This window comes from Myxine glutinosa, chromosome 2, assembly GCF_964187855.1.
Source record: "Myxine glutinosa chromosome 2, kmMyxGlut1.1, whole genome shotgun sequence".
Classification (NCBI taxonomy): domain Eukaryota; kingdom Metazoa; phylum Chordata; class Myxini; order Myxiniformes; family Myxinidae; genus Myxine; species Myxine glutinosa.
The window spans coordinates 175,074,454-175,100,789 of NC_136262.1; the positions used below are offsets into that span (position 1 = coordinate 175,074,454).

At 41.9% G+C, this 26,336-nt stretch overlaps 1 protein-coding gene across 15 annotated transcripts in view; it reads left to right on the forward strand.

Moving 5' to 3' along the window:
- LINGO1 (leucine rich repeat and Ig domain containing 1) overlaps window positions 1-12,946 on the forward strand; it is a 502,233-nt gene extending 489,287 nt beyond the window's left edge. For 11 of the 15 annotated variants that reach the window (XM_078771951.1, XM_078771959.1, XM_078771961.1 and 8 more), the window contains one exon: window positions 11,327-12,710. In XM_078771951.1, the coding sequence (XP_078628077.1) occupies window positions 11,327-11,971 (645 nt within the window). In that variant the 3' untranslated portion in view covers window positions 11,972-12,710. Of the gene's footprint in view, window positions 1-11,326 lie in introns of all 15 variants that reach the window. The other 4 variants (XM_078771950.1, XM_078771948.1, XM_078771954.1 and 1 more) reach the window with 2 other exon arrangements.
- The last annotated feature ends 13,390 nt before the right edge of the window (window positions 12,947-26,336 follow it).

Genomic DNA, 26,336 nt, shown 5'->3' on the forward strand with positions numbered 1-26,336 from the left:
AACAAAACAAACTCACGTACACAAGAAGGATGGAGAGGCAGGAGGTGGATGGCTGGAGGGAGAGGAAGGTCCAATGGTACTGCAGCACGATCGGCGCGTTTGACCGCCGCCGTTCCCCTGCTCCGGAACTGCCGTCAAGGCCCCACGCTGCTGTCGTTGCTGCTGTGGCTGCGGCTGCTCTGGGGACGTCGCGTGCTTTGCCAGGACTCGTCTGGTCCAACCACACAACTGAACAACGTGCTTGCTTCTTGCCCAACTCTCTTGCTTGGTCCAACTTTGGCGAGCAAGGCGACGAATAGCAGGCTTTGTGCTTCCCTGGACGATCTCTCCTGGATGATCTTCTGGATGATCTCTTTAATGTTCTCTCTGGATGATCTCTTTAATGTTCTCTCTGGATGATCTCCTGGATGATCTCTCTGGATGATCTTACGCAGTACCTTGTGCGCGCGCTTTTTATAGCGCCTCCGGCGATCAAGCCGCCGGCCTTCAGGACACGCCCATCGGTGTGCTCACCTCGGCCCTGGTTGGTCGCGCGACCCTCTGGCTCCGCCCTTGATGACCACGGGCGGGCACGCCCTTCTCCCCCGACCCGAGCACATGTTCAATGGTGGTTTTGGAGGGGATGTAATTGGCAATCGAGGCTTGGCAATGATGAAAGGGGGGTGTGAAAGGAATCTACTCTATTTCACTTGGTGCAATGGAGTGTCATCTTAATGGGAGACAAGGCCTTACCCTAATACACATAATAAAGATATAACTATCAACCAGGGGGAAATCTATGATTGGCTGACGTGTATGCTTTATGGACTAATTATGGGACGCCCTTTGACCTTTATACATAACTGGAGTAAGGAGGGTCCAGACTAAAGCAATAATTCACAACAATTTACTACAATACAACACAATAAAAAAAACACAATCCTCATATCCGCAACAATATATATATACAGTGCTCTCTATAATTATTGGAACAATGAAGTCAAATTTGTTATTATTGCTATATACTCAAGAAATTTGGATTTGAGATGGAAAGATAAATACGAGGCAAGAGTACAGAAGGTCAGCTTTTATTACATGATATTTATATGAAATGATGTATAACAATGGTAGAACAATCGCACTTTTATGTTCAGACCCCCCATTTTAGGTAAGCATAAGCATTGTATGTTGTGCACAAACATGACCCAAAATGTCAACCTTAGCTTATGACTTTATCAAGCAATTATTCAAATACAGAAGCACACACCACATACACACAAACAAATAAACACACACACACACATTTTACAAAAATTAGTGCATCCCGAGAATATATCTACCGAGACGAGAAGGAGGTAGCGGCCTGATGGAGCTCAACCAAATGCACAGAATGACAATTGTAGGATTGGCTGAGTATGTGACAAGTTTGACAGACTACCAAATGCAATTTAAATGTAAACACAAATAAGGCAAGCCAGATAAGGTATCCCTAACCCACCTTTCAAAAGCAGCTGCAAATAAAAGACATCACACATGAAACCAAAACAGAAACGAATATACAGCCCCAATGATTGCAAAAAAAAAAAATACAAAAAAAGATATAAAACGAAATATCCACAGATTTACACTGACAACTGGGAGAATGATAAATGAGCAGGGAGGTATAAAAAAGAGTTGGGGACAGATTGGGTAAAGGCAAAGAAGGCTCGTTGGAATGCCGAGGAAGTGGTCAGCTCAACTCGGTTGGAGTATGAAACACAATAAATGTCCAAGACCAAGGACACTACACGAATGGCTTTTAAAAAATGGCGGGCTGAGTCAATCGGACAAGTGTAAGTTCTGCAAGCTAGAAACAGAAAGTACGGGTCACCTCCTATCGGGATGTAAAACACTCATATCAGAACAGCTGTACACACAAAGGCACAACGAGGTATGTGGAGTAATCAATCCACTGGCACATCTGTATACACTTCAATATTCCAGTTCCAGAAAACTCATGGAAACATGAACCAAAATCAATCACTGAAAACCATAAAGTAACGCTCACGTACAACCTAATCCTATCGGGTGTGAACATAGAAAACAAAGCTTTACAACCAGATAAATTAATGATGTACAAAAAAAAGAAGGCATTGCTCATGAAGGTGTCAGCACCCAGAATTTTTGGCTTAAACAATGCAAAAATCAAGAAAATGACAAATATGGAGACCTCAAAAATGAAGGTGAAAGATTCTTAGAAGCTGAAGAGCACCGAAATTGTACCGGTGATAACTGGAGCAACGGGAATGATGAAGAATAACATTGGGGGATAAAAAAAAACTTCCCGGGAAATATTACATCAACCGAACTACGGTTGGAAGCTGTTTGGGGCTCAGTGATGATCTTGAAAAGATCCCTTGAAACGAAACTTTGAGAACAAGAAAATTTCACAGCTTGGTCAATTAGTCTTAATCCCCCTGCTCTTTCCAAAAAGAAAGTGGATACTTCGAGCCCTGAGAGGACTCCGTTACACCCCCTGAAATTCCAAGATGGTTCACCTCCAGATGAAGATAACAACCGATGACACACATGCGCGCGTGCGTGCACACACACACACACACACACACACACACACACACACACACACACACACACACACACACACACACACCTTATTTTTCACTCCTCTAATGGGCAAAGGTAACAAAATGTCAATCAAAGGCTATTGATGCATCTTAAGCCTTTGGTTATAGTACAATTGTTTTGTCATAAAGTTGACATCTTCAACATCATTTGACAAAGTCGCATCAGGGATAGTTTATCCAAAAATTATCCTCAATTAAAAAAACTAAAAAAACAACAGCAGGTTTAAAATCGGGGGCACGTTTGGCGAAATATTTGGTGAAGAAAAGAGGGAAGATAAAAAAAAAGGATCATCCATTGAGGAAGGGTGGCAACTATTATAGTTTCTTTTCACAATATGTTATCAATTGCAAAAGCACTTTTTACATCTTTTCCAGCTCTGCATTGCTCTTTCATTCTTTCCAGCATTAAATCTGTGCTTGCAATCCTGACATTTACCTTACTAGGGCATGCCCGTACTATATCTATATCTAAAATTATATCCCCCCCCTCTATTTACATGAAATGGTTTGGTCCAAAGCGAACGGCTTGCGAGTGGTGACAATCCCCCCACTCTATTTACATGCAATGGTTTGGTCCAAAGCGAACGGCTTCCGGAGTTTGGTAAAGAAATCGCCATCGCGTACACAAACGCGCAGGAAAGCGAATGAATCGCAAATTCGTTTTTATTAGTTGTAAAACATAGTTTAACGCCAACATAGTTTGCAAACGTGAAATAAATGAATACGCTCTCAAATGTGCCATCCGAGGCAGAGTGTGCCCGCCACGTTCGGCACACGCGATCGTTCGCTGCTCTCTGATTGGTTGAATCGTTTTTTGGACATAGCTCGGTAAGTAATTGTCCGATTAATATGAAACCTTGAAAAGGCACATCCTCGGGTCCCCAGCAATATACCTGGCAAGTTAAAAGTATATCGGACCCGTGGTTGTCGAGAAACAGCGGTCACAGACAAACAAACAAACGTACAGACAGACAGACAGAGATTACTGGAATTATAGATAGATAAAACAAAATTGTAATGCAATTTGGCTGATAAACGACAACAGAGCATCTTTAGCTTCAATGAGCGAAAGAACGAGCTTTTGTTACTCTTGCTGTAGCATGTTGATTGTTTGTGCAACAATTTGTGCAACAATCAATCATTTTCACAATGGTGTTAATAACTGAGTTATACGGTACTAGTCTTAGTTTAACTGCAATTCTTGGAGTAATATTTTGCAACACCAGTAGCTGAGGCAAGGAGGGGGAAAAAGAAAGTGAATCTGATTTTGGTGTAAAAAATATGAAGGAAGTCTGGGAATTTTTTTGGTTTGAAAAAGTTTATACATTGAGGAAATACTATGGAAACAAATTTCAACAAATTTTAAAAGATAGCTTTGTTATCAATCTGTGATATGAGCAAGAGCTGTTTTGTAAATACATGTGAGATACCTGAAATGGTTCCAACTCTCAGTAGATAATTGTATTTACATTGTTCAGGTTAACGCACAAGAACCTGAATTGGTAAACCCATCATCTTAACGCTCCACAATTTGTAGACAATTTGTTTTCTCATTGAAAAATGCCCAATAAGGTTCAAATGAAATGACCAGCATTGTAGGTTCTTCCTGGGATACTTGACATTGACATTGCCTGCCCAGTGCCGTTCATCATGCTTATTACATCATGCGCCCCCACAATCACTGCATGTTTGAGTGTCCTTGACATTCGAACCCTTGCCACTGGGTTTTTCTGCCAAGGTTTTGCCACCATCTTTCCTTGGCTCATGCTGCTGTGAATCCTGATGAAGTTTTTCATCATTTACTTGCAGTGCCCGTTTTAGCCACAAGGGTGACCTCGGCAATAATTTCTTTGGGGGCCCCTCCAACCTTCCTCCTCCCCCTCCAATAACACAAAGCAAGTGAAAGTTTCCAACAAACCAAGACCCATCTGGTTGATTTGAGATTTCTAAGTCAATTGCCAAGTTTGCATACGTTGATTCTGTCTAACTCCAAATTGGTTTGAAGTTTAACACACATGTTTATCTATCTATAATTCCAGTAATCTCTGTGTGTGTGTGTGTCTGTGTGTGTGTATGCGACCGCTGTTTCTCGACAACTACCGGTCCGATATACTTGAAACTTGCCAGGTATATTGCTGGGGACCCGAGGATGTGCCTTTTCAAGGTTTCATATTAATCGGAGAAGTAGTTACCGAGCTATGGCGATTTCTTTACCAAACTCCGCAAGCCGTTCGCTTTGGACCAAACCATTTCATGTAAATAGAGGGGGGGGGGATTGTCACCGTACTCGCAAGCCGTTCGCTTTGGACCAAACCATTTCATGTAAATAGAGGGGGGGGGGGGGGGATTGTCACCGTACTCGCAAGCCGTTCGCTTTGGACCAAACCATTTCATGTAAATAGAGGGGGGGGATTGTCACCGTACTCGCAAGCCGTTCGCTTTGGCTTTGCGAATGGACCAAACCATTTCATGTAAATAGAGGGGGGGGGATATAATTTTAGATATATATATAGTACGGGCATGCCCTAGTATTTATAATATATACATGCACACATGATGTATTTAACATCTTACTTATTCAGCAACCAACAAATTTTTTTTCTAAAAGAACACATTTCAACACTACTCGCTAAAATTTTTTTTACTTGCTCAAAGTTCAGTTCATTTAATCTTGAAAATAAGAAAGGGGGCATGTCCACTTCGGGCTTCGCGGGGCCCCCTGATGGTTGGGGGTGGGGGCCTGGGCAGGGTGCCTGGACTGGACTGCCTAAAGGACCAGTCGGCTCTGTTTATAGCTGGGTCGGGATTCAAGCCCAGGCTGGACAACTTAGAGACGGTGTGTGTACCTCTAGGCCATCCTGCCAGCCCAAGCTGGGTTTTTAATCGTTTGTAATTATCTTAACCATCAGTAGCCATTTGCCTCACTATAATTACAAATGCAGTACCTTCTCACCTCTGTAATGCAAAAGCATTGCCCGCTTTCTATTTTCGGTTATTACACCCTTTACCACCACAAAGTTTTAAAATCACAAATAGTCCCAGCATGTATCAGGCAGTGCCCTGTGGCTCTGGATTGAATGGTGCAGTACAACTATATCATGATCAATGGTCAGATAATGCTAAGTCCATTTGAAAAATTGTACTCAGTCTTTAGGACAAAAACCTATTTCCCTTACTTTATCTCCAAGAGTGAACAATCTGGGGTCTTTGCAATGGACCTCTGTGATGAGTGCTTTTCTGACATTCAATGATCATGCGCATATATATATATATATATATATATATATATATATATATATATATATATATATATATATATATATATATATATATATATATATATATATATATATATACAAATAATTAAGTTAAGCACCCCCCCCGGTTTTTTACAACCTCGCACATTACAAGTTTGTTGTCGTCAAAACAGTGTAATATACCCATGATATTGCTATATTTTCTGGAGAAGTGATATTATGGTCACATAAAAACATAACAATCATGCCGTTTTCAATATTTTATTCTGAATAATTTAAGGTGACATTTTTTGGGAATTTTAGGCATATTTTCACCTCAATTTAAGTATGGAGCTATAGGTCCATCACGGACAGTGTGGATGACGTTTATGTTTTCTAACGTACAGTCATTGTTCTGAGAAGACCTCTAGCGATCTTTGCGTCAATACCGTGTGTAGGACCCACGTGATCGGATCACTACTCAACCCAACTCAACCCTACGAGTGCACTCATCTGCATTTCATCAATGGATAATTGCTAATGTCATACCAATCATTATTTGATCTCACATACCTTAGAATATATGCCAATGTATACATATACACAAAGAATATATATTAGGGGGTGCTTACCTTAATTCGTTGTGTAGGGGTGCTTAACTTAATTCTTTGTGTATATATATATATACTGAAACGCAAAAGAAACTTACCACCTTTGAAACCTTTAAATATCAACAATAACACTGCGTGTAGTAAATGTGTGAACTTATTTGTGGACAATAGTGTCCTCACTGTCAGACAAAACGGTCACGGATGGTCACTTGAACCTTCAATGGTCACTTCATAGCACAGCTGTTGAACAGCCGTTTTGACTGTCAGTGATTAGCCAAGGGGTACGGGATGATTTTAAAGAGCTGCACGTGATGTCTTGATATTGGCTTTAAAAAGGCCAGTGCAAAATGGGCATTTCAATCAACATGCCACGATTGTCAAGGGATCAACGGCAGCGTGCCCTGGGCATGCTGCAAGGCGGACTGAGCTACCGTGAGGTGCCACGTCGCCTTGGCTGTTCACACCAGACGATATCGGCCCTGGTGGACAGAGACACCCTCCACAACTCTGCAGATGACAGACCTCGATCAGGGAGGCCAAGAGTCACCACTGCAAGGCAGGACAGGCAGATGGTCCGAAGTCACCTGCGGGATCGATTCCGTCCAGCATCCCGCACTGCGGCAGAAACTCCGGGGTGTGCAAACCCATGGATCTCCAATGATACTGCACGAAGACGACTGCATGACTATGGCCTGACTGCCAGAAGACCATACAGAGGCCCCGTGATGACGGCTGCCCATCGCCGCAACCGACAGAGATGGTGCCAGCAGCATCAGTGGTGGACCTTGGCGCAGTGGAACGAGGTCGCTTTCAGCGATGAGTCAAGGTTCTGTGTGGACAGTCCTGATGGGCGTGAGCGTGTCTGGAGAAGAACTGGCGAGCGATATGCAGATTGTTGCGTGCGTCAAGCCAACAGGTGGGGTGGCCCAAGTGTGATGGTGTGGGCCGCCATATCAGGCCGGTACAGGACGCCACTGGTGGTTGTGGATGGGAATCTTAATGCCCAGCGGTATGTGGAGAAGATCCTGCGACATCATCTGCTGCCATTCCTGCTCGACCACCCAGAACTGAGAACCTTTCAGCATGACAACGCTCGTCCCCATGCTGCTCGCTTTACCACTGCATTTCTCCAAGGCGAGAACATCAACACTATGCAGTGGCCTGCGCTCTCCCCTGACCTGAATCCCATAGAGCACCTGTGGGATGAGCTTGGGAGACACGTAGTTGGCAGGGCCAGGACACGGGCAGAGCTGCTTCAGACATTGAGGACTGAGTGGGACAGAATCCAGCAGCAATCCATCCAAAGACTGGTAGGCAGTATACGCCGATGATGCACTGCCTGTATCCAAAACAATGGTGGCCACACACGCTATTGAAAGGGGACTGACATTGCACCCTGTGCTGTTCTGTACTGTAGAACAAACTGATGAGATGGTGTATCTTGGTCAAAAACTTGACATGTCATCAATAAAATGCCAATGTTTCAATTAGCAATTGTTGGTTTGTTTTATTTTGAACTGTTACAATTTTATTACATTTCAAACAAGTGGTAAGTTTCTTTTGCGTTTTCGGTCTTTTTGAAGTTGGTCAAAATGGTAAAAAATTTCGGCCAAAATGCCCATTTTGCACTGGCCTTTTTAAAGCCAATATCAAGACATCACGTGCAGCTCATTAAAATCATCCCGTACCCCTTGGCTAATCACTGACAGTCAAAACGGCTGTTCAACAGCTGTGCTATGAAGTGACCATTGAAGGTTCAAGTGACCATCCGTGACCGTTTTGTCTGACAGTGAGGACACTATTGTCCACAAATAAGTTCACACATTTACTACACGCAGTGTTATTGTTGATATTTAAAGGTTTCAAAGGCGGTAAGTTTCTTTTGCGTTTTCGGTCTTTTTGAAGTTGGTCAAAATGGTCAAATTTTTCGGTCAAAATGCCCATTTTGCACTGGCCTTTTTAAAGCCAATATCAAGACATCACGTACAGCTCATTAAAATCATCCCGTACCCCTTGGCTAATCACTGACAGTCAAAACGGCTGTTCAACAGCTGTGCATTGAAGTGACCATTGAAGGTTCAAGTGACCATCCGTGACCGTTTTGTCTGACAGTGAGGACACTATTGTCCGCAAATAAGTTCACACATTTACTACACGCAGTGTTATTGTTGATATTTAAAGGTTTCAAAAGTGGTAAGTTTCTTTTGCGTTTCAGTATATATATATATATATATATATATATATATATATTTTACCCGGTTCAGTCCATTACTGTATTCGAGCCATTGCCCTATTCGTGTCTTACATTATGTTTCTCAGGCCTTTACAGGATTCGAACCTTCCGTTGAACTTGGGGCCGACTCAGAAGAAGACCTTTGTTGGTCGAAAGCTTGTCGACAATTAAAGATCGACGTCCTGAAGCTACGTCCGCGTCTTATTTAATCTAACGATTATTTATTCAATGCAAATGAGACGCCCTGCTCGTACTGTGGAGTTTCTACTATTTCTTACAGTTATATATATATATATATATATATATATATATATATATATATATATATATATATATATATATATATATATAGGTCCTTCCATGGCATGGCAGTTTAATAGGTCCTTCCATGGCATGGTATTCCTATTACAAAATAACTACCAAAAACAATAATAACATTGCAACAAAGCATTTATTAATACTAGTATTATTAACAACAATAATAATATTCGTACCATTTGGCAATAATAAAACAAACGTATAATCCCTGCCCTGGTCCAAGCATACCTGGGCTTGGTGAAAAGGTAAAATAATGCTGAAGCAGTGGAGCAGGCAGGTATGCTACAAGACCGTTAACAAAAACTACAACAAACATGCATGTAGTATGGTGTGGTATGTATATGGTCTAGACTAGAGCTGATGAGACAGATCAGCAGAGGAAGGAAAGGAAGTTAAAGAACTCACTTGACACGTGATCCTGGCCGTCGCTGATTGCGACATAACACCTCAGAGGTCTAGATGTGATCGATGTAATTACATAATAAACGTCCAACAGTTACACCCCTCCATCTCCTGGGCCAATGGGTGATGTCCATGTTTCTGAGTGCATAATTATTAAACCTCATTATACAAGATAAGAGATCTACGCAGAAGGCAGCCCGATAATTACAAACACCGGAACACGGATTTATTTACTGTGGGAGATGTCCGTGAAGTTAGCACCCTTTACCCTTTACTCGATTCAAAGTTAGGGTTGTACCATTACAAAAATGAGGGGTGTTGTGGATTTATTTGCACAAAAGGCAGATGCGAATGCGTAAATAGGGTAAATTATGGACTATGGTAATCCGATAATGGTTCGAATCCTGTAAAGGTCTGAGAAACATCATGTAAGACACGAATAGGGCAATGGCTCGAATACAGTAATGGACTGAACCGGGTAAAATAAAATCGAATCCGGTAACGATTTGAATCGGGTAAAGGTTCGAATCCTGTAAAGGCCTGAGAAACATCATGTAAGACACGAATAGGGCAATGGCTCGAATACAGTAATGGACTGAACCGGGTAAAATAAAATCGAATCCGGTAACGATTTGAATCGGGTAAAGGTTTGAATCCGGTAAAGGTTTGAATCGGGTAAAGGTTTCATATTTTTTCCTTTTTACCATTTTCTTTTACCTTTTACCTGAAAGGAAATTCTCTCTTTTATTTCTCTTTCTCACATTTATCAATGCAGTTCTTTTATTTAAAGCCTGACCTCGATGACGACTATATAGTTGGTGACTGAAGCCTTCAACATAAAGTTACACACACACACACACACACACACACACACACACACACACACACACACACACACACACACACATATATATATATATATATATATATATATATATATATATATATATATATATATATACGTATATATATATATATATAGATAGATATACACCTTAATATTTACTTAGATGTGATGGAAATATTATGCCTCACAATCATGCGCTAAGGTAAGAACCGCATCCTGTGCTGAAAACCACCTTGAACTGCTTGCGACTGTGGCATGTTGTTAGGTTCAAGAGGCTGGGCGGAGAACCAATGGGCGCATGGTCTCGAGGTAAGGAAAGCCGAGAGGAAGGGACAGTTTGCGGCTGTTCAGGATGAGCAATTCATGGGGGAGCAATCTCATAACACTCCTCCCTCCAGGTCTTCAAGACAGCTGTTCACCACCATCTCTTATCTTCCCCCAAACAAAACCTTCATCTTTTCTACCCCCGTTAATACACTCGAAACTCACCTCCTTCAAATTCTGTTTTCTTTCCTGAAAGTCCATGCAGTGTCCATCTTGTTTATCCCATGTACCCCATGCCAGCCCTCTCCCTTACACAGATCTCCTGATGTCCCTGTTATCTCCTGTTGTTGTGCTTCCCTCTCTCTCTCTCTCCCCACTTGTCTCCTGCTCCCATTATTATATGTTGTTAGCTTTATACGAGCCTCGACTAAGTATACAAATCAAAAACATAAGGAGGAAGTGATCAGGGGAATGGGATGGAAAAAGTAGAGAGGAGAAGAAGGAGAAAGGGGGAGAGAAAAAGGTAGAGGGAGAGTGAAGAGAGAGGAAGGAGAAAGGTGTAAAAAGAGGGAAGGGTAAAGAGAAAATTGGATGATAGAAGGGTTGTCTCTAATTTGACGGATTGTTTTTGTGATTTACACAATGTGCAAGCAACATGTGTCCACATCAGACAAGTTGACCTAACTTATCAATTGACATGGCCTGAAATGCGTTTTTTACATTTCACTGGTTTTAACATTTTTTATTTTGATGATTATTTGATGCCCCAAAAATCAAGCAGTTATAAGATCTTGATGTGTTGCCATTTGCAGAACTTTCCTGAAGTTCTGCTTCCCAACTACTTCACATGCCAGCCTGCACGCATTCGCTCCAAGGAGCCAGCATATTACACCGTCCTTGAAGGTCATACAGCCCAATTCCCATGTGTGGCCAATGGAGACCCCGCAGCTCGAATACGCTGGCTACTTCCACAACGCACGGAGCTCGACAGGCGCACTGTGGGTCGTCTTCTCGTACTAGCCGATGGGTCGATTGAGGTTCGCTATGCCCAGTTAACCGACAGTGGTGCATATACATGTGTTGCCAGCAACGCTGGTGGCCAGGATGATTACACGGTCACTCTCACTGTGAGGCCACTGATGCCGGACCCAGAACTCGCACCCAACTTCAGTGCCACGCCGCGTCTCAACTTCTCGAGCTACGCGCGCAACGGGACATCCCTCACCTACCAACGGCTCTCTATGGATGTACGTGTGATACTCATGGCTATCGTCATGGGTGGGTGCTCGTTTCTCTGCGTCGTCCTTCTTTGCCTTTTCCTGCTTTGCGTCTGGAGCCGCAGCAAAGGTCGCTACCGTCACACCGCCGTCTACATCGACTACGTGCCACGGCAGAACGCTGCTGCTCCGACCAGCCAACCAAAGACCCCGACCAAGGTGAAGATGCGACTCCTCTGAAAACAATGTCATGAGGCAGTTGCCTATCCAAAGACCCAAAACAAACCATTTTATGCATGGAACTCTGCAATGCCACGAAGCTTCGCCAGTCGTGATGAAAGCAGAGATGTTTGCAGCTCCCGTGTCTCTTTTTGGGGGGGTTTCAATTTGTTCGGAGTGATTGTCTACTCTGTAGAAAACCTCATGAATATAAATAAGTTATGATTTATATTGTAAAAAGCACATATCATCGCTTGTTTTGAACATTGTGCAGATATATTCCATTGATTAAGAGCAAAGGGGGAGCGGGCTGGAAGGCCGGGGGCTTTTTAAATTTACTTTGGGCTGTATGATATTACGATCACCTATTTGGGGGATTTTCATGATATTGCTTCCTTCCCCGCACCACTTTCTTTGACCCGCCAATGTACATCTAGATTCATATAAGTTGCATTGTAACACTGTATCAGAAAATACTGGGAGAATATTAAAAGTCTCTTTCAAACCGCTGCAGGTTTAACAGATAATGCTGTGATAATTTCAATTTTACAAGCAAACAGGTACAGAAAGAGGTAGAGCGAGAGAGAGAATGCCACTTGGAATGGTTCTAGAAATGATTTCATTGCTTTTTATCCATTTTTTTTTCATTTGTTTGAGACACGAACACGTGCCTTATGTTAACAGCATAGTTTTAGTAGATGACTTGTCAAACCGTGTTCGTATATGTGCCCATTTTAATAAACTGGTGTTACAAATCCTCGATTTGCGCTGGATTCTTCGTTACCCAGCCCAACCCTCGTCCTTGCAGATCACTGTGTCCCTCCTGCCTCTCCCCCTCCTATATCCTCTCTCTTCTTTCCTATTCATTGATTCCCTTGCTTGTTGTGTCCAACTGTGTCCCCTTTTTATTCCCCGCCTTTTACGAGCCGAGGTTTTTGTAAACAAAATAAATCGATGGCATTGGCAACTCTATGCGTTGATGCCATCTGGCAACGGTAGATATTGTAGTTTTTATGAGATTGTGGAAACCCATTGCATTTGAGACAATGATAAAGTCAGATTGAGCTTTTATTGATCTTACCTTCTTTTCCCTTATTCTTCCGTTTCTCATGTGAACTGTTTGATAAAGATATTTACCGCACACACGCGAAGCAAAAAGTTGGGTTAAGCAATTGGTTCACTTCTGTCTGTCTTCTGTCTATCCTTTCTACAAATGTCAGTTTATGATTGAGGAACAACTTATTCAAATTCAAAGTTACATTTTGAACACAAATTGGAACATGATTCGGAAAACAAGCCTCTAGTTTAACGTACTTTGTCACTGAATTTGTCCTGATTGCACATGCGGAGAGAGAGAGGGGAGAGATAATGTTTTTACTCCGTCTGTCTGTCTGGCAGTCAAACAAAATTGAAAATCATTCCAAACAGGAAACTTACTTTCCAAACAGGAAGGACGTCATGAAAGACACAAACAACAGGCATGAAGAACTAATGTAACATGATAGATTGGGTGGCGTAAAAGATGCTGTATCAATGGAGGTAAACATCTGGAATTTTCTTTATACGACCTTTAAAATCTTTACTTTATTTAAATTGAATTATATACTTGAACACTATAGAACACAAATCGCCTTTGGCACTTTCAAAATCCTTACGATTAGCAGCACTTGGACAAAATATGGCATTTTATGTCATCTCGGCCAATCAAATTTGCCGTTTGTAGACCCCGCCCAATCGCTCATGTCCTTCTTTCTCAAGACATTGTAGGTAACGTGTTCTATGAACTCTCTAATTTCTATATAATTCCCAAAAGGAAAAGAGTTTTATAGCACATCGTAATCCGGATGTACATTACTGTGCTGAGTGTCTTCTTTCCCTTCCCTGAACAAATATTACACCTTCAATTCAATAGCTGTTCATTGACTGGTTATATTTTTAAAACACAACAGCTACAATCGAATTTTGGTTGAATCATCTTGCAGGAAAAAGACATTAATCGAGGAACTGCAAATTTAGGATGTTCCGAAGTATGTGTACAAACATCAAGTTGCCACATCAGGAGAATGCTAGATCTTGTCAAGGCCAATTTCAGACGGTTCAAATGACAGATAACAACTGAAGGCTAACTGTCATGGGAAGATCTTTATCGTCGGACAAAGGCATCCGCATCCAAAGTAAGAAGGTGCCCTTAAAGTCAATTTCACAATGCTTCTCACACAGTTGAAGTTTGAAATGAAATTTGTTGTTGTTGAAGATGAAACTTCCAATTTCACAACGCTTCCCACAACAATCCCGAAAGTTGATGAAAAACGGTCGCTGCATCGGGACGTTAACTACCTTTGATATATATAGTACATATAATGTGACCTTCATCTGACTTGAGGAATACTTCCTGAAGTTTCAACGGAATGCCTTCAGCACAAAAGGCAGCCACTTATTTATTCCACAATTAGCTGCATTTTTATATTAGTAAAAAAATCAGTGTGCCAATTATCCCGCCAATTGTACGATGCCAATGTCACTGCTGAGAGAGGGGTCACATCATTTCTGTTTCTCTGTCGACTATCCTGTACCTGCACCAGCTGTGAACGTCTTGAACACGACGGAATCTGTAAATTGTGTTCATACCGTCAAGAACATACTATTTAACTCAACTTGATATGCATGTCTTGATTATACACAAAGATATTGAAAATTTACATAATTGACACTCTTGCCTGATTTAAGAGCTCAATAATCCTGAAAAACAAATCAACTGCAGATGAAACCGATGCGTCTGCGTTCCTGCTCCAAATATAACAGTTCTTAAATGTAGGTAAGTGCTCTGTTCCGTAACATCATGTATAATACGTAACTATGTAGTGCACTCCTGAAATCAATATGGACATTGTATGGATCAAAGGATATTTCCACTTTCAGGAGGCCATTATTGCTGGATGATATAAAAATTAGTGAACATAAAGCACTTAAAGCTAACCCTAATCCCAACAACTCAGTTGGGCTGTCATGTTGTCAAAACGTCCCCAAGATATTGAACATCGGAAGAAGGAGCAAAGCAAAACAAATAGGACATAGTCGTTGAGAAAGAATAAAATGTCAGACTAACATATGTGTTAATGATGGTCAGAGGGAGGTATTATGGGTAAGCGTTATCTAATCAGATCACCCTTTAAAAAAAAAATCTCAAACAAAACTAGAACGGCACTCATTAGAGAGAAAACCTCCGCTTGGTTGGCCATATCACTAAATGGTGAAGAATCACTTTAAAAATTCTACTAGCTGGATCGGGATCCGGATCTTCACCAAAATCTAATCGATTTTTCCTTGTCACACACACAACCATGTCCAACAAGTTTCGTCCAAATCCATGCATAACTTTTTGAGATATCCTGCTATGTATAGTTTTTGGCCCTATCTTCCAATGGTGAATAATCACTTCAAAAATAAAAAATAAATCTCAGATCCGAATCCATATTCAGATATTCACCAAAAATCGAATCGAATCGTCCTTGTCAGACACCCAACCGGTCCATCAAGTTTCGTCCAAATCCGTCCACAACTTTTTGAGATATCCTGATATGTATAGTTTTTGGCCCGATCTCCCAATGGTGAAGAATCACTTTAAAAATTCTAGTAGCCAGATCCGAATCCGGATCTTCACCAAAATATAATCATTTCGTCCTTGTCACATACAATACATATCTGCCAAATTTCGTCCAAATCCGTCCGCAACGTGTTCGATATTTTGTTCACAAGCAGACAGACAGATACACGGACAGACAAATGGACAGACAGGGGTGAAAACATAACCTCCATCCACCTTTTGTGGCGGAGGTAATAAATGATCCATACAGATGCGACACTTATACGATAGGATCTGAAAACTTGAGAATTACTACGAAAAAAAAACAAAAAAACAATAAGACATCATGCAGAGCATTATACTGGCAAAATCCACCCCTTCCCAAAATAGAACGTTGCCATGGATACATCAAATTGTACATTTCATTAAGATTATAATTGACAATCTTAATCAAAGCTCGGGTCAATCGGATTAAAATTCATGATTTTTCAGATGAAAAAATGGATATTAGAGGTTTGACCTTGAGTTGACCTTTGACCTCACAAATAGTTGGTTTCACAATTCAATGAAGCACTATGCAATTGCTGTTTAATTTTCAAGTCAATCGGATCAAAATTGATGATTTTCCTATGAAAATTGATGATTTTGGAAGTTTGACTTTGGATTGACCTTTTGACCCTAAAAAGAATTGACTTCCCAATTCAGTGAAGCACTGTGCAATTGCTGTTTAATGTTCAAGTTTAGCGAATGAAAAATGACGATTTTTTCAGATGAAAATGGATGATTTTAATAGTTTGACCTTGAGTTGACCTTTTGACCTCAAAAATAGTTTGTTCCCCAATTTAGTGACTCAATATGCAAATGCTGTTCAATTTTCAAGTCAATCGGATGAGAAATGGCAATTTTAGAAATGTGACCTCATGATGACCTTTGACCTCAAAATTAATAAGTTTCTTCCTTATGACCAACTCTACTATCTGGTGAAGTTTCGTGAAGATCAGCTAAAAATTGTGACCTGTAGGCAATTGACAGACAAACAAACAAGAAGACGTCATGCACGATACTTGCAAAATTCACCCCCACCTCCCCCAAAAAAGGTTGCCATGGATGCATCAAATTGTCAATTTCTATAAGATTAAAATTGACGATCTTAATCAAAGCTCGGGTCAATCGAATGAGAATTGATCGATTTTTCAGGTGAAAATTCATGATTTTAGAAGTTTAACCTTGAGTTGACCTTTCACCTTTTTACCTTAAATAGTTGGTTTCCCAAATCAGCGATACACTATGTAATTGCTGTGTAATTTCTCAACTTAATAGGATGAAAATTGATGATTTTAGAAGCTTGACCTTGATTTGACCTTTGTCCTTAAAAAATAGTTGGTTTCGCAATTCAGTGAGACACTATGCAATTGCTGTATAATTTTCAAGTCAATTAGATGAAAATTGACGTTTTTTAGATGAAAATTGATGATTTTGGAAGTTTGACCTTCAGTTGACCTTTGATCTTTTGACCTAAAAAATAGTTTACCAATTTAGTCACTCAATATACAAATGCTGTTCAATTTTTAAGTCAATTGTAGGAAAAATGGCGATTTTAGAAATTCGACCTCTGATGACCTTTGACTTCAAAATCAATAGGCTTCTCACTTGTGACGACCTATACATCTTGGTGAAGTTTCATGACGATCGGTTTAGAATTGTGACCTGTAGGTGAGTAACAGACAGACAGACAGACAAACAAACAGAATAACTAGAACGGGCACTCGGTAGAGCGCATACCTTCGCCGCAGCTACTGTTCTGTACTTGGCATGGGAGTGTAGGGAACAGAACAACAAAAATACGATTTTGACCTTTTCGTGACCTTGACCTTTGACCCGATTGCTCCCAAAATCTAATCAAATGTGTCCCGTATAATAACCAATCATCCCACCAAATTTCATGCAATTCGGTTGAATACTTTTTGAGTTATGCGAATAACATACACACACACACACAGACATACAAATAAATACACAGCGATCAAAACATAACCTTCCGCTTTTGCGAAGGTAACAAACGCAACCGACCAAAATATTTTTTAAATCCTCGATTTTGCAAGTAATAATAATAATAATAATAATAATAATAATAACAATAATGTAGGCCCATATTATTGACCAAGAGCTCCGGAGTATTCACGACAAGTTGAGAAATGTTTCAATGCTAGAACCAATTCTGGACAGGTCGACAGTCAACACTTCATCGCAGGATACTTGAATGGAAGTGGCAGGAATTTATAATTTGCTCATGGTGCCAGCGCCAGCTAACCTGCTGTTCACGAAGGACACGGTGGGGATTTTAACATCTACCGCAACGCTGGCAGACTGGTTCCGCTGGATTCATCTCTTTCCGAGGGACGGTGCACACAATGATGTATCACCATGCAAGTGAAACATCAGGGTGACAGTTATACCTGCATCGAGATTCAAACCCAGGCTCCGAGGTGAGGGCACACACTTTCAGGCCATCCTGCCCGCCCTCTGGATTACTAGAGCTGTTTAACCCAGCAGTCTCCAGTTGCTTGATAACAAGGAGTGATGAGGTGATATAGATGGTGAGTTCCTAGGACATGATAGGCTACCGAAGATCACAGTAGGCTGAGTCAACCCCACCTGATGTTATTTAACGACACGATAGGGGCTCAAACTCAAAAACCTGAGATTTTCAGTCAGCCATTTTAACCATTAAGCCAACACCTGGCTTACAAAATACAGTAAAACAACAGCACCAAAAATAAATAAACATGCAGAACAAAAGTTGTACAAGGAACAGCAACTTACGTGACGATAAACAACCTATGTGATGATAAACAACTTATATGACGATAAACAACTTACGTGACGATAAACAACTTATGTGATGATAAACAACTTATGTGACGATAAACAACTTATATGTGACCTGCATCATGAGATAAAACAGATAAACAACTTATGTGATGATAAACAACTTATGTGACGATAAACTTATATGACGATAAACAACTTATGTGTGACCTGCATCATGAGATAAAACAGATAAACAACTTATGTGACGATAAACAACTTATGTGACGATAAACAACCTATGTGACGATAAACAACTTATATGACGATAAACAACTTATATGACGATAAACAACTTATATGACGATAAACAACGTATGTGACGATAAACAACTTATATGACGATAAACAACTTATGTGACGATAAACAACTTATATGACGATAAACAACTCATGTGATGATAAACAACTTATATGTGACTTGCATCATGAGATAAAAATCGATAAACAACTTATGTAACGATAAACAACTTATGTGACGATAAACAACCTATGTGACGATAAACAACTTATATGACGATAAACAACTTATGTGACGAAAAACAACTTATATGTGACCTGCATCATGAGATAAAAACCGATAAACAACTTATGTGATGATAAACAACTTATGTCACAATAAACAACCTATATGACGATAAACAACTTATATGACAATAAACAACTGAAGTGATGATAAACAACTTATGGGACAATAAACAACATATGTGACCTGCATCATGAGATAAAAACCGATAAACAACTTATGTGATGATAAACAACTTAGGTGTGACCTGCATCATGACATAAAACAGATAAACAACTTATGTGACGATAAACAACTTATGTGACGATAAACAACCTATGTGACGATAAGCAACTTATATGACGATAAACAACTTATATGACAATAAACAACTTAAGTGATGATAAACAACTTATGGGACAATAAACAACATATGTGACCTGCATCATGAGATAAAAACCGATAAACAACTTATATGATGATAAACAACTTAGGTGTGACCTGCATCATGACATAAAACAGATAAACAACTTATGTGACGATAAACAACTTATGTGACGATAAACAACCTATGTGACGATAAGCAACTTATATGACGATAAACAACTTATATGACGATAAACAACTTATATGACGATAAACAACGTATGTGACGATAAACAACTTATGTGACGATAAACAACTTATGTGACGATAAACAACTTATATGACGATAAACAACTCATGTGATGATAAACAACTTATATGTGACTTGCATCATGAGATAAAAATCGATAAACAACTTATGTAACGATAAACAACTTATGTGACGATAAACAACCTATGTGACGATAAACAACTTATATGACGATAAACAACTTATGTGACGATAAACAACTTATATGTGACCTGCATCATGAGATAAAAACCGATAAACAACTTATGTGATGATAAACAACTTATGTCACAATAAACAACCTATATGACGATAAACAACTTATATGACAATAAACAACTTAAGTGATGATAAACAACTTATGGGACAATAAACAACTTATATGTGACCTGCATCATCAGATAAAAACAGATAAACAACTTATGTGATGATAAACAACTTATATGTGACCTGCATCATGAGATAAAAACCGATAAATAACTTATGTGATAAACAACTTATATGTGACCTGCATCATGAGATAAAAACCGATAAATAACTTATGTAATAAACAACTTATATGTGACCTGCATCATGAGATAAAACAGATAAACAACTTATGTGATGATAAACAACTTATATGTGACCTGCATCATCAGATAAAAACAGATAAACAACTTATGTGATGATAAACAACTTATGTGACAATAAACCACTTATACGTGACCTGCATCATGAGATAAAACAGAAAAACAACTTATGTGATGATAAACAACTTATGTGATGATAAACAACCTTTTGTGACGATAAACAACTTATATGACGATAAACAACTTATGTGACGATAAACAACTTATGGGACATTAAACAACTTATATGTGACCTGCATCATGAGATAAAAACGGATAAATAACTTATGTGACGATAAACAACTTATATGTGACGATAAACAACCTATGTGATGATAAACTTATATGATGATAAACAACTTATGTGTGACCTGCATCATGAGATAAAAACGGATAAACAATTACGTGAAAATAAACAACTCATGTGATGATAAACAACTTATATGACGATAAACAACTGATGTGACAATAAACAACTTACGTGACGATAAACAACCTATGTGACGATAAACAACTTATATGTGACCTGCAACAGGAGCTAAAAACGGATAAATAACTTATGTGACGATAAACAACTTATGTGACGATAAACAACTTATATGTGACCTGCATCATGAGATAAAAACGGATAAATAACTTATGTGACGATAAACAACTTATTTGTGACCTGCATTATGAGATAAAAACGGATAAACACTTACGTGAAAATAAACAACTCATGTGACGATAAACAACTTATATGACGATAAACAACTTAAATGACGATAACAACTTATGTGACAATAAACAACTTATGTGACGATAAACAACCTATGTGACGATAAACAACTTATATGTGACCTGCATCATGAGATAAAGACCGATAAACAAGTCGGTTTAACAAACAACAAAACATATTTTTATGAATCACAATCTGCAGTCAACCCAGTCAATGTGTTGGTGTGCTCGTGATTTGTTCCGAACATGTCTGATATCATGAAGGTGTTGCCAATGGCATGTAAAATGTGCCCTGTAGAATGACACAGACTAATGTCATGGACACACCTGAGCCAAGGATGAAGCCACTTTGTAAATCCCCAGATTCTTCCTCTTCTTCACCATGTGCTTGTCCACATTGCACTTGTGTTGTGATTATGTCTACTTATATAGATTTTTCATAAACAAGATTTGTTACAAATGGCTCGTTCAGAATGGTGAGCCACGATTTATCGGTCTTTGAAGGTGAGGCTGAATATATACTGATGCGTTGGAAGAGCTCTTTGGATTAAGGAATCGGATCTTTTTTACTATAGACAAAATCCTTGGAGTGAAAGCTCGAAGCCCTGTATGCTCTGCCGCCACATGAGATTGAGACAGGGCCCAGCAGCATATAGACCTCACTGATGTCACAATCTCAGCGGCCAATGGCATGAGAGCAAAATCTGGCGGAGGGGTGGCATGCTACGAAATAAATTTCGGTGGAGATTGAATATCATTCAAAACTGATAATGCTGACTGCAGTTCATATCATCATTGTTATGATGAAGGTTTGTGGAAGCATGCTTTGGAAAGGAGGGAATCAATGAATTAATCAAAAGTTTGTCTGATTTATATTTATGATTGGCTAGTCAAGAGTGGGTCTGTATAGGCATATTCATACAGGCCAGTGGAAAAAAAAGCCACACTGAACACCACCCATCTGAAAAAAAAGAAATAAAAACTTCAGTGGGAAGGTATTGTTGCGGATATGAGGATTGTATTTTTTTATTGTGTGCTTTATTATTATTATTGTTTTAGTCTGGCCCCTCCTGCCTCCAGTGTTGTGTAAAGGTCAAAGGGCGTCCCGGTAGTTAATTCCATAAAGCACACATTGAAGGACACGATAAAACCCTTGTTCAGTAGTTTATATCCTTATTATGTGTTTTAGGGTAAGGCCTTGTCTTCCATTAGAATGACACTCCATTGCACCAAGTGAAAAAGATAGATTCCCTTCATCCTTCATTCCCATTCCCAAAAAACCCCATTTCCCCTTTCGTCAATTGCCATTCGCATTGCCAACTACAATTGCCGCCATTGGCCACGAGGCGGGTTGGGGAAGAAAGGCGTGCCCGCCGTCGTCATCAAGGGCGGAGCCAGAGGGTCGCGCGACCAACCAGGGCCGAGGTGAGCACACCGATGGGCGTGTCCTGAAGGCCGGCAGCTTAATCGCCGGAGGCGCTATAAAAGCGCGCGCGCAAGAGTGACCAGGGCTAAGCTGCGTGGTGAGGTGCAAAGAAAAGAGCTGGGTCGTCAGAGGAGAGCTGAGTAAAAGGGTCCAAGAGAGAGCTGGGTTGTGAGGTCCAAGAGAGAGGAGGGAGATCATCCAGCAGCGATTCTTGTCCAAGAGAAGAGATCATCCAGCAGCGATTCTTGTTCAAAGGAGATCATCCAGGGAAGCACAAAGCCTGCTATTCGTTGCCTTGCTCACCAGCAGCAGCGTCCACAGCAGCAACAACACTCAACAGCAGCAACAACACTCAATAGCCGCTTGGGGCCAGGACGGCAGTTTTGAGCAGGGCCGCGAAGGAACGGCGGCTGCCCAACGCACCGATCGTGCTGCCGGACCCATTGGACCTCCCTCTCCCTCAAAACATCCACCTGCCATTCCTATCATCATTCCCCGTGTGAGTCGTCTTCGTTTGTTCTGTCCTGGGTATTAATTAAGTCTGTTTAGATAAGCTAGCGATTTTCACTGTGTCTCTAAAAAGCTTCTGTATATTATTTTCTTATCTTTCCTTCTCCTTGGTTATTTTGAGCCTGTACATAGTAAATAAATTTAGTAGTATTTTCAAACCTTTTTGCCTTCGTCTTCTTATTCCTTTTCTTCACATCCGTCGTCTTTGTCTTTTCCCTCATTGAATAGCGGTGGCGCGATACGGCCAACGTCGGGTGAATCGGGTGAATCGGGGAAACTGTTAGGCCGCGGTGCCTCCGCTCGGCAAACAACATCCTTAACCGCGGACCGTAACAATTGGTGTCAGGAGTGTCGGATTCGGACCTGGGACTAAATTCATTTAGCCCAAATTTTGGACACAATTGTACAATTGGCGTAACAATTGGTGTCTGGGCGTGAGATTCGGGGCCCGAACCAAATTTTTAAAACATCTAGAAAAACAAATTTGATCAAAATTTGGAGCGGCCGAAATTTGTTTTGTTTTACAAAACCCGAATTTTGAAATCGCACCATGGCTGGTCAAGGCGACGGGATGCCGGTGGGAGAGATAGAGGAGGGGTTAGGAGTAACCCAGGATCAGAGGGACGAAGTAGAGGAGAACATTGGCAAAGTGGTTGAGGAGGTATCAGGCGCACAAAATGGCATCCTCGCGCACATGGTTGTTGCGGCACCAAATTTAGCCGCGCCCGTGGTCGCGGCAGCCGAGCCAGAGATGCCAGAGTACGTGCGAGTCTTTATGATTCAAATGATGGCAAAAATGGACGCCATGATGGACAAAACAAGGTGTGATCGGGGAAAATTGGAGGGAATAAATGACCGGGCCAAATAAGTAAATGAGGGACTGGCGAGGGACAAGGCCAGGTATGAGGCAAAGCGGGTGGAAGGGGACATTGACCGCGGGGTGGGCGAAAGGGTCCCAAGGGTGCATGAGGAGGTAACGCGGGTCGAGAAGCGCTGGTTGAATGAAGCGGAGAAAAGCGCGGGTACAATGACGGGGGTAGAAATCGCGACCCGGGGTTTGGAAAAGCCGGCGACCGATGAGGTAGAGGGAATTTTATTAAAGCCAACGGTCGTCGAGGTGAGTAAAGAAAAAGTGGAAGTGGGCATTGAAATTGAAGAGACCGGGGACTTAGAAAACCACTCGCGGCGGGAGGAAAAGATGGAATATGTACAAAGTCCCTGCTCAAATCATGATGATGTGCTCACTAACCAAATAAAGAGTTTGCAGGTGCGCGTGGAGAAAAGGATCCCCCAGGTGAGTCGTGCTGTATATTGTGCGGGTAGATTTTGTAGAAGGGGGTTTGGCACGAAGAGAATAGTCGCGCGATTGGGATCGATATGGCACCCGGGATGTTGGTGAAGGGTCCCGTGTGAGTGGAAATGGCACGCGTGTGGAAAAAAAGTGTGCGTCAAGGGGTGAGCGTGTTACGAAGCGCGAGTGTGATACCGAGTGCGAGCGAGAATGCACGTCGGGGTGTACGGAGTGTGACACAGGGAGTGAGAGCGATACGGAGTGTACGTGCGAGGGTGAGAGTGACCCGGAGAGTGAGTTGGTCATGGCGCGGGTGTGGGAGAGCCCATGTGAGCGCGTTAGTGGGTGGATGCAAGGGTGCACGCCCATGGTGGTGAGTGGTACGGAGTACGTACCGAGGGAGAGTGCGCAAGACGGTGCGCGAGGTGTGTTAAAAGAGTGTGCGAACGGTGAGTGTGCGCGAGAGGTGTGGTGTGTAACAGGGAGTGCGTTGGTGGAATGGACGGACGGCGTTGGAACGCCAGGTTTTGTGAGGGTGAAAGGGGTAGCGTATGCGTGTGAGCATGCAGGTGAAGCATCGACGGTAACCGGGTTAGCGGTTAGAGCGACGGATAGCCGATGCGAGCACTCGGGGCGCGGTGGGCTTTGTTGGATGCCAGGCCAGGCGCGGATCGATACTGCGTCGCTTCTCTTTGAAGCGTCATTGCCGATTCGGGCTTGGCCCCGCCCCGCACGGTCGAGTCCGGGCCTTGTAGGGCGAGGCGACCGGTCCGGTTCAAGGGCGAGTGGGAGGAAGCGTAACGGTGCCCCCTGGCGGGGACGGGGTTCCGACCGGGGGAGATTGAGCCATCGGGCCCGGGACCGCAAGGTGCCGCGCCGAGATGGTGCGTGGAATCTCGGCCCGACCAAACCACCTCCCTTGAACCGAAAGCCGGACGGATTCAACCTGCAGGCGACCAAACCACCCAAATACATTGCTCGGCTTTGCAAAGCCGAGTTTAATGATGTCATGACGCACCGAGGCTAGGATATAGCGGACTGTGATGATGATAATAACAGTGATAGTGGTTTTGATCCGAAATTTAGAAAAGTGAATAGAATTGGCAGTAATTGGAAAATTTTTGATTGGTTGGAATTTGGACGAGCCAAATTGGTAGTGGGAGATGCCCGATGTGGTGGGATGGCAACTCTGTCATCCCTCACAGCGGGGGGCAAAGGAGCACTAGTTTTATGGGGTTGATGGCAGTGAAAACTAGCCCAGGAGGGTTAGGATATATCGTGTGTAGGGATCTAGAGAGATGACCTTAGGTAACGTTAAGATTAGTTAGTGACAATGATACCGGTAGTGGGGACGCAGGTAGGTTAGTGTGGATGATAATGACGTGGTATGTGCTTAGTTTAAAGGGAAGACGGGGAGCACTAAGTTAGCAGGGCAACAGGTAGTTTAGATGATGCCGTGTGAGTGTTGGAGGTGTATTCAGAAGTGTATTGTGAAAAGTTAGGTAAGGAACAGGTGTGATTGCACAGATGTGCAACTGAACAGGTGTGTGGAGCAGTGAGAGTGATAGTGATAGTGATGAGTTGTGCTGACCAAATGGTCCAGGAAGGAAGGAGGGTGCAGGTGGCACCAGGTGTGATTGCACAGGTGTGCAACGACAGGTGTATGGAGAATGGTTGTGTGGAATAAATGGTAGTGTGGAATATATGGAGTATTGGAATGGATGGTCGTGGAGTGAGTATGATGGAAACTGTGGAGTGGAGTGGATGGTGCGGAGGTGTGAATGGGGGAAGAGTGGACCCCCATCACGAATACCCGGGGAGGGTAGTGTAAGTGTTAGGTAGAGGGTATAGGTAAATTGTGGTTGGATATTGGCATCTGTCGTGCAGGTGAAAGAATGGTATTTGGATGGGTGCATTAGTGTTGTGGAAATGGCTGGGCGTGTAGCCTGTTAGTGTGTGTAGTTGGCTTGGGCACTCCACCACTGAGAGGATGTCGGCCAGGTGAGGCCGCAGGTGGGCTCTGGGAGCCGGTAATTGTTGTGGATGGGGCCCGAGGATCTGGAGGACGGACCCGGGTAGCCCAGTGCCAGAGGGCACCGAGTGGGGTGACAGAGCCAGGAGGGGCCTTCCCCAGTTAGATAGGTTAGGTAAGGAGCAGGTAAGCTCGGGTGGCAACTACAGTGGTGGAGGTGTGCAGGTGGGTAGACCTGCTGGGAGAGCTAC